The following is a 10332-nucleotide window of genomic DNA, read 5'->3' on the forward strand; positions in this document are numbered from 1 at the left end:
TTTTTGGAGATTTTTAATCATCTGGGGATGGGGAGTGTTGCTATTTCCAAGAAAATCCGTCCATAGATAAAGAAGGAACCATTTTCCCTGATTTTTGGACATTTTTAATCATCTGGGAGATGGGGAGTGTTGCTATTTCCAGGAAAATCCGTTCATAGATGAAGAACGAACCATTTTCACTGATTTTGGAGATTTTTAATCATCTGGGGGAAGAGATCTAGTGTTGCTATTTCCAGGAAAAACGATTCATAGAACTATTTCATGCTATAAGGCAAACTTTAATGGAGTTGCAAGATTCTATGCTTAATTCTAATCAATAATGCTGAGATTAGGTGAAGTGACAAATCTAATGCAGAATTAAAAAATTAGAACGACTGGGATTGGTGCATCGCAAATGTACCTCAGGGATTTCAAATGCTTCAAGTTGGTTCCTCTTCGACTCCGTTCGTGAATGAACTACTGGGAATTTGAACGCATCGAACAGGTTCCACAACTCTGTTGTTTGTAGATGTACATTTACAGATTGCAGCGCTAGTTTGCAAGTACCACCAGAAACCCAGTGGAGGAGCACTGAGATTATGTTCGGATACCAAGAAAAGAAAAGAAAAGAAAAGCGAAGAGGCGAGCCACGCAACGATGGAGAGACCCCGGGCAGAAAACCCGTGCGGTTTCCCCACGAAACCAAAAAAGATAAATGTTTATTAACTTTTGTGACCTGCCATGCAAGCGCACCTGACATGGCAAAGGTCTGATGATGACAAAGAGGATTCGATATCATGCCCTTGCATCACTTAGGGCTTTGTAACGATCTCTTTTACATCCTTTACTACCTCACCTATCTCTCTCTTTTCCTATCTCACTTCTCTAAACATCGGATTCACTGAGCTTCCAGGAGTTATAACCACTCGTAAGTAAGAAGAGATTTCTGCACCACCCACCGATCTTCTCACCCAACATTCACGGCATTGAAACAGAACCTAAAACCAAGCCAGAAATCTCTCGAAGGATGAGATCTGATCTTCTGTGAACCCCAGCACCTGCAAAAGGAAAAATAGACGAACAAGGGGGAAAAAGAAACACAATCACTCAATAAAATGGAATTGGAAAATTATTACCGAATTAGGCTGTTGCCGTTGAGAAGCCGACCTCTCTGAAGCTCTGAACTACCTCCATATGAATTGATGATAAGAACATCAACAACAGTGGAGATCAAAAATCTTCCAAGCTTCACCCACCACATAGACAATCATACGGAGATCAAGACTCGCCGGAACAATCATACGAGGTGAAGATCTTCTCAATCGTGCCAAGACCAGAGAAGAGAGAACCATAAATCATAGCCATGGCTAGAAGGAACCGGGAGGGCAAAAGCAATCGGAATAAAACCGGCGGCGATAGAAAGAAGAAGATACTATCTACACAGTTCATGGGAGAGTGAACAATAGGAGCAGATCCAAACAGACAGGAAAACCTCAGCAATCGATTAAGAACAAGGAAAGAAAAGAACATGTTGGGAACCCTAATTTCTAGAAACCCTTGAAAGGAATCCACGGCTGCTAGTGAAGGAAGCCGTTACAGATCGGTGGTCCTATCAGGGACAAGTGAATAAAAATATATATTCCAATAACTAGGGCGGTGTTTCACTGGCTTTAACGGTTCGATACATTGAAACCGACTGAAAATAATGAAGGAAAAATTACATGATTATCCACTATTGTATTTGCTTTTACAAACATATCCATATTATGTTTGGTTCCACATATTTACACAAAATGAGTTTAGGTATTACAAATATACCTAGGATATTATTAATCATACGTCGGATATTATTAATCATACGTCTTTTATCGTATGCCTACGAATTAGACATGTATTCTCCTACAATCTATTGTAATTTTTTTGATTTTGTTTTAGTTTCCTCTAATCAGATCTAAAACGACTGTTTCCAACAAAAGGTGGTCGTTTCTTCCTCCTCCTGCAACTCCACCTGCCACTTCCTCTTTTCCTTCTTCCTATAGCACCACCTCCTCCACCCCCTGTTGCAAACCAACCCACCCCCACCCCAGGAACCTCCACCCTCCACTTCTTTTTCTTCTACTACTGATGTTTGTTCTTCTTCCTTCAACACAACTCGGCCCCATACCAAGAACCCCACCTGCCTCTTCCTCTTCTTCTTTCCTACAATGTAAGCTCTCTAGATTCAGCCGAAAAAGTGGACGGAAGCCAGAGGAAATAATAGTGAGAGAAACCCCTCTACAATAAACTAGTTTGTCTTTTCTCTCTCTCTCTCTCTCTCTCTCTCTCTCTCTCTCTGATGGGTGAGGCGATAGGGTTGCAGCGAGGTCGACGTCGACAGAGGTTTGCAACAAGTGAGGCGATGGTGGCAAAGGGTGCGATATGTGAGGCAAGATGGCTCGTGGTTGAGGGTTACGACCTCAATAGAGAGTTGCAGCAATCAGGCGAACAATGTTGGTGTTGCGACGAACGAGGCAAAATGGTGATCTTTAATTTATGATTTAGTTTTCCCTGCTCCTATTGTCTCTCTTTGCCCTGTTTTGTTTTGTTATTTTTTTTTTTTTTTTTTTTTTTTTTTTTTTTCAGGTCTTCATGTAGTTGGGTTTCCCAATCTTTGGATTTGCAATGGTGTCGATGATCAACCTATTCCTTGTCACAAGGGTTTTGAAAGTTATGTTCACTCACAAGGAGGATTCCTTCGCAGTCAACCATAGGGAGTGGGGGTTGCACAATCTGAAGGCCGAGGGTGGGTTTGTGGGGGAGTAGCAGCGGGAAGGGGTAATCTGCCGTGGGTCTGGTATATGGTTCTATGGCTGCTATAGTGGATGAGAGGTAATTTCAATGATCGACGGAGCAGACGAGATAGTGAAAAGGTAATCTCTAGGGTCGGTAGAGCAAACGAGATAGTTGAGGGTGTGTTGGATGTTCTTGCAGGTTGGCTTAGAGTAGGAGACATGGGTGTCGACTGTTGACCAAGACGATGATGTCTGTTAAGAAAAAAAAAAAAGACATTGAATTCCCAACTCATAGGCATACAATAAAAGGCGTATGACAAATACTATTTTGTTATATTTGTAATACCCAAACTCTATTTGTGTAAATTTGTTGATGCAAACATAATGCGAGTATTTTTATAAAAGCAAACCCAATAATGGATAATCACGTAATTTTCCCAATAATGAACACCGCCATTACTTATTCCAGTTTAACGGCAGATGGATAGCGGCACATTGCCTACTCATATGTAATGGCACTAGTTGTGCCTTCACGCATGTGGCTTTCCTTTTGGAATACGCCAATGTATTATGTATTAAAAAAAAAAAATACATATACAGTAAGTAAAGATCTGTAAACATATATCTAAGCAGAACTGTTTAGAGTTGGGTTGGGGTTCATTGTTAGAGCGAGAGATATCTTGTGGGTGTGGGGCTCCTTTGTGGCGAAGCACAACATGTAGCATTGCAGCACATATCGGATAGCTATAAATCTCTAGGGATATACACCCAAATGTTGAGATGTGTACCCAGGTGCTCTCAACTACAAGATGTACACTATAGCGAGACTGTAGAAGAGTCTGATCCCACCTTCTTTCTTTCTTTCTTTCTTTCTTTCTTTTTTTTTTTTTTTTTTTTTTTTTTTGAGTAGAAAGATAATCTATTTAGATTAATGGATTACACACAAGTTGTCTAGAACCATAGTTGTAGAGAAACTAGGATCGAAAATAGGCTAAACAGTCCTATCCGTAATGGATTGAGCCCTCCTAGCAAGGTTATCGACTATGGCATTAGCCTCCCTTGGAATACAAAAAAATTGTCAGTCATAAAAGAAAGAACAAAGATAACATATATCTTCAATAATCGGCCACACCGTAAGGTCTGGACTCTTAGAAGAGTCCTGCAAATAAGAGATTAGTTGTTGATTATCGTTCTCCACTTGAAGCTTGTGGAAACCTTCCGAGATCGCCTCCATAAGCCCTTCCCTGACTGCAATAACTTCTCCTACCAAAATGATAGAGAATCTAACAAGGTTCGAGATAGACACCCTAGGATGACCAATCCAATCCCTTAAGAGAAAGCCAATACCTCCTCGTTCTCCAGATTGATTGAGGGAAGCATCACAACTCAATTTGTAAAAATTTGGTGGTGGAGATGTCCATGACAAAACCAGCATAGCGGATGCATTTGTACTTACCTCTTGCTGGTTATTGGCAATCAAAGTATACTCAAACCATACCCGATCCCACTTATGGGGGGTTATTTTTCAATTTATTGGACATATGGGCGTGAGTAAGGATGTGAATTTGAAACCGAAATCGAACCAAGCCGTTTACACCGAAACCACAAAACCATTTAGTAAATGGTTTGGTTCTGGTTTCAAGTTTAAGACCGATTAGTTAAACGGGTCAGGTTGGTTTTAACCTTGGTTTCAAATCTAATTGACACAGTGAAAATCAAACTGTTTAAACTGATCCGATTAACCCATATAACGATTAAATATTTGGTTGTTTTTAACAAAATATAATGGGTTAATTTATGAAAGAATTTAGGGTTATAGAGGTTGTCTAACATTCTATTCAATAATTTACTCCTATTATGTAGTTAAATCCTTATTTGTTCAATGCCTCATTCAATTTGATACAAGATTGAAGCATTTATTAACAAAAACAAATTTTAGCAAGCATGCAAATAAATTAGTAAATTGATTGCTAACTATTTAGAAACCGTATGAAATAAACCACGATCAAAATCGTTTAAAACCATGAAACCGACACCGTTTAAAAACTGGGGTACCAAAACCATTTACTAAACGATTTGCGATTTTAGAAAGTACAACCGTTTAATAAATGGTATAGTTTTGATTTCAGCCAAATAAATGTAAGTCGAACAAAAAATCGATTAACACCCTCATGCATGGGTGGAAATTGTTTACCCAGACAAAAATTTAATTTATAAGTTCAGGTTAGGTGGTCTATCCCTCCATATATTATTTAGATCCTACACTCTAAAGTCTAAACACATAAATTTAGCGTGGTGATCTAGGATTAGGGATATAAAGGTGCAAATTTGGCCCTATCAATGAGTGCTTGCCCTAGCCTACCCAGAGCTCATACAGGGCTAGATTGACATATGTCAGCGCCAACAGTGGCTCAGGGCATGGAATTTCAAACCTCGAGTTAGAGTTGGGGTCCCAGCCATATTTTTCTTCTTTTTTTTTTTTTTACTTTCTTTTTCCGGTTGCCACCATGGGTTATTAACTTCTTTCTACAAACTAATCTTGCTTGTATATATTATAAAAATCAATGTTTATTACATATTTAACTCACTAACCAGTTGGTGAAGATGGACTTTTGAACTGAGGTTTCAGCCTTCTATTTGTAATGCACATGCTATTTTCTATTTTATCAAGATAATGTTGGTGAGAGCTAAAGCTACAATACAAAGAAACTAATGCATATTGATATACCATATATTCGTTAACCGGTCAATAGTCGGGAGACCCTACCCCGACCTCATTAGTACGAGTATAAGAAGACCTCTTCAACCAATAAGAGGGATCCTGACCTTACAACCTATTTGCACATGGAGTCCCCACACTGATGACCAACTTAACCAATGACTAAGGTAACTAACCAAAGTTAGGCGATTATCTAACTCCTATACCCACCACAGTCAAGTTAGCCGTTGCAGAACTTCACCATGGTTAGGTTAGCAGTTATAGGACCTTACCATGGTCAGGTTAGCCATTATGACAACCAACTCAGGTTGAGTTAACCGTTATAGGCCTAGCCAGCTTAGCCACGACAAAGGACGATCTCTCCAATAAGAAGAAGACTTGTGTCGGCATGCCAAAGACCCTCATCGACCAATGAGAAGAACTCGAGTTACCTATATAAGGAGCATTTAGCCAAGGTTGCAGATGAGTCTCTCAATCGACTGAATACTATATATAAGAATGAAAATATCTAAGTAGACCTAACTTGGGCATCGAAGCCTGATTCTGAAGCTCCCTCCGAGCCAACCTCTAGCATGTGTTGTGCTGATCCGCATCAGCAGAAATCGTTCAACAACACATATAATCTCCAATTCTCCATTTTCAACAAAAATAACTGTTGTAACATCGCATCAAAAGCTTTTATTTGTTCGAGACAAAATTTTCCTGATAACACAGTAAAGTCCACCGCACGATTCAAAGGTCCGGGAATCCCACCCCTCTTTCCCCTCGCCCCTCCGCATGACCGAAATCTAATTCACCGTTGTGTAGAGAATCAGTTTGATTATATTTGCTCTAAGCTTAAGCTCAAGTAATTATTCAAATAAATTCAATACACCTAGCCCAAAAGTTTAGGCCCACCTGGGGGAATCTATGCGATATGGAACCTAAAGGCATTTAAGTTGGACGGTAATGGAAATATGCCAAAAGATTAAAGACGGGAACATTTGGTTGACCAACCCAAAATTTACACAAAAGTTAAGGTATCAATGGTGGGGTTAGATTTTTATTTGAAAAAAAAAAAAACCCAGACCAACCCTAAAATCATTACTTCAATCCAGTCTTCGCTTGAGATATCTTAATCCGGCTTATAATTGAGATATCTTAACCCATACCTAATCTTGTCAGACCTAGCCCAACCTTGATTAATCATGATTGGGTTTGGGTGATAATGAATTACACTTGTTGTAAATGAACTAAAAATAAATAAATAATATCATAAATAATAATAAGGGTGGATTCAAATGGACGGTGATGTCTATGATGAATTAAAAATATAACTGAGTGAATTATATAAATCATAATTTTTTTTTATTTTTTTCAGATGAGATATTTGGTGGTGATAAAATTCTTATAAATTGAAATAGGGTCAGACTGGATAAAGCCAAAGTCAGCTCAAAACCTCGGCCGGGTTTCAAAATCCCAGCCCAAATTGACCGGTTCAGTCTAACCCTGCCCTGGCCAAGCTCTTTTGACAACCCTAACCACAGCGATATATTGTGTGTTAATGAACAAAAATACCAACTTCCGTAGAGTAAAAATTAAGAAATATAGAATAATTACAGTGAAACCAATAAAGCACAAGGAACCCTGATCATCCCCACTTTAAATATATAATAATTTGAACACATAAGTCCTCATTATCTTATTATCTGCTTCTAAAAACCCCAAGCTTAGTTCTCCAAAAAAACCAAAATTTAGAGAGGAAGCTAAAAACTTCTGCTCATCTTCAAAATTACTATAACAAACAAGAAAAAAAACAGGTCCAGATCATGGCGCAGTCTTCCTTTTATGCAATATGGGTCTGATGCCTTCCTTTCTCCTTCTCTCTTACTTCACTTCCTTGCGTCTTGTCATACTCTTTTACCACACAAAGCAAAAGCCAAGAACATCAATAACTCCTCTTAAAATACACAGATTCATCCACAACTCCATACAAAACGAAAATCTTAAACAATGAAAAAACAAGAACGAAAATTTGCAAACAAACAATCACATAACTCTCCGTTTGCTTAAAAGATGGAACTCTCACCAAAAACATATAGCGAAACTTAGCCCTGAAGATTTTATTGGGACACCCTGCCCCGTCATATAACCCTTAGCTCACCAAAGCCCAAAGCCTATTAACAAAAGCAAAATACAAGGTGGATCATGATGTTGGTGTACGATCTCTTGTATTATGTCACAATTTAATCTCAATAACTTGTGCAATTTTGTACATTTTGGATTAGGATTTTTCGCTACATATTGATATTGATGGTTTCTTTATCTGTAATGCAAGTAATAAAAAGAGGTGTGAGAACGAGTGTTATAATCCTATTCTCCATTGATAGTGAAACAAAATCTCATCTCACCAAGGAGACAATCTTGCCGAACCTCGCAAACTTGTGTGCATTACTTGTTCTTGTTCTTCCATTATCTTCTGCATCATTTTAGGATTGTGTTTCTACACCTGGCTGGTTCTAAGTATCAATATCAGATTGGTCCAATCGACTGTTTATAATCCTTGACCTATTCTAAGATGGAGATCGGTATCGGTTAATACCAATCCAAATCGGCCAATCCGACCCAATCCATTTATGTAAAAAAGAGTTCTAATTCTCAAAGGAGTTACAGCAGAGGGGAAAAATGTTTCCAACACCAGAAACCTAACCTAATTCCATGAAATCGTTCTCCCTCTCCACTCAGATATGGAGAAGATCATTTTTGAAGAATACACACTTTCATCATTCAAGTAGTCCAGTATTATAGTCATAGTAGTGATCTCTTCAACACAAATATCTTCCAATCCATCAAATAAGGCTTGTTTGGTCTAATATCTATTTGTTCTTCCTGCTCGGTGTATCAGTATCGGCCAAGACTAATACAGATTCAATACCCAAGAACTACAATGAAAACAAAATAAACAAAAGTGATGATCTACTCATCCATACCTGCTGGTTGATTTTCATGACTGGTCTCCTCCTCTTTGTTAGTCTTGGGCTTCAACTGTTGGTTCCCTCCATAAATCCCTCCAAACCCTTCTTCATCAGACCGAGTAGCATACCCTTCTCCAAATGAATCAGACATCGCTCCCCTGCTCAACCAAAACAAAACACACCCATCAGTAACAAACTACAATACCGAAATCTTTGACCAAACAATAACAAATAGGGGATTTAAGGGGGAAAAAAAAAAGAAGAGAAGAACTGACTTGGTTTTCTCATGGTGTTCATGGGTCTTGTCCATGTTATCCTGGTTTTCTGGTTGGGTCTCTACAGAATACTCTGCTCGTTGGAATCTGATGCTGAAAGTCTTCTGACCTGAAGAAGTCGACAATGGTAATGGAACTAAAGGTAGATATTGGATCGTGCGAAGTGATCGAAGTGCAGGAATCATGGTAAGATTTATAGATAAATGGTTATCAGACCATGGATGGATAGGCACAAGAAGCGGAGCTCAGAATGAGGGTGGCACTTAAAAACAAAGTCAAGGTGCAACCAGAAGGATCTATAACTAAAAGGATAAAAGATCGTTTAGTTCCCCCTTAGAATAGCGACGAGTGGCATTGACATTTTTGACACGTATGTAAATTTCTTGGGAATGCCAGTCAATGTCTATGACGTGGCAGGAGCTGCTGTCCCTTTGATTTTTGTCTTAAGTCGGTGAGTGACAGTAACAGAGCAACATGTGGGAGGATGTGGTTCCAGCAAAAGCAAGGGCTCTAATAGTCCATGGATTGAGGTACGGAATCGGATCATTACATACGGGTCGCATCTATATCCGTATCCATATCTGTAGATCAAAGAAATTTCTTAAATTTTTAATTTCTCAATTGTTACTATTGAATGTGAGTTAATTGGAAATTAGTTTTATAGACCTTAAATTCTTCTGATTAAATAAAAGACAAGGGAATGAGTTGGTGTTAGCTAGTATTGACAAAGTTTTTGGCAACGAAGAGTTCCTCTGATACCAGGGAATCATTGAGAATTGGTGCCATGCCATGCCATGTTGGGCTCGGACCATACACTTATCTTTATCTGATTCATCCCTTGATTAAAGAATGTAACTTTTCCTTCTATTTTGAGGCAACGTGGATAAGTTACCCACCTTGTCTCTCACTTTTAGAGATGGAATTGTAATTGGTCTAATGATTCAAGTTGTTTACATAAATCTAAGATTGGTTCATCCATACATGCATACTTGCATATTCATGATTTCCTTTTTGGATATGTAGATCTCAAGGAGAATTGACTTCTTGAACTCTTTATTACGAAGAGTTGATCTTTCCTAAACTAAGCTATCCTCTTGGGGTCAATCATATAGTCCTTGCCCGATGCTTGTCCTTTTTGTAGACAAATGCCATTGTCTCGCATGGGATGTCAAGCAAAACCAATTATGTAAGAGGCCGACTTAAAAAAGAAGGGTTGGATTATAATCTCTTTCATTTTGGTTTCAATTATGAGAAATTGTTTTTTAAAATTATAATTTTATGGTTGATTATAGAAATGCTTGATTGTAATAATATAAAATAATTAAAAATGAGTTTGACAAGTTCACCTTCAGAATAGATTTTCTATTTTTTTTTCCATGTGATCTGTTTTAATAGGACTTTGAGGTTGATTATTGCATTGAAGAGTTTGCACATGTAAGTGGGCTGGGCCTAGCCGCCTAGGTATTGCTAATCTATCCCCCAGCCAGTTTAATAGCTATGGGTCTGGTTGGATCTGGACCAATAGAAGTCTCAAACGTCTGGGCTCAAGCAAGGGTGCTATATATTATATAATATAGCCGTTGGAAAGGAATTAAGTATTTAGCTTACTCTTCTAATGTTCTACTGAATTTAGA

General features: G+C 38.5%; 1 protein-coding gene and 1 long non-coding RNA gene across 2 annotated transcripts; both read right to left on the reverse strand.

Moving 5' to 3' along the window:
* LOC122072979 lies at positions 1–1651 on the reverse strand. Its single transcript, XR_006138617.1, has 2 exons — positions 1147–1651; positions 1–1037 (listed from the first exon to the last, which is right to left on the reverse strand). It is a non-coding gene; the product is annotated as an uncharacterized LOC122072979 (long non-coding RNA).
* A 5430-nt stretch (positions 1652–7081) lies between these two features.
* LOC122074820 lies at positions 7082–8966 on the reverse strand. The gene is made up of 3 exons (XM_042639791.1): positions 8699–8966; positions 8439–8581; positions 7082–7365 (listed from the first exon to the last, which is right to left on the reverse strand). The coding sequence occupies exons 1-3, from the start codon at positions 8881–8883 to the stop codon at positions 7295–7297; spliced, it is 399 nt and encodes a 132-aa protein (XP_042495725.1). The 5' UTR covers positions 8884–8966; the 3' UTR covers positions 7082–7294.
* Positions 8967–10332: the final 1366 nt, after the last annotated feature.

The sequence above is a fragment of the Macadamia integrifolia genome, chromosome 3 (assembly GCF_013358625.1).
Source record: "Macadamia integrifolia cultivar HAES 741 chromosome 3, SCU_Mint_v3, whole genome shotgun sequence".
NCBI classification, from domain to species: domain Eukaryota; kingdom Viridiplantae; phylum Streptophyta; class Magnoliopsida; order Proteales; family Proteaceae; genus Macadamia; species Macadamia integrifolia.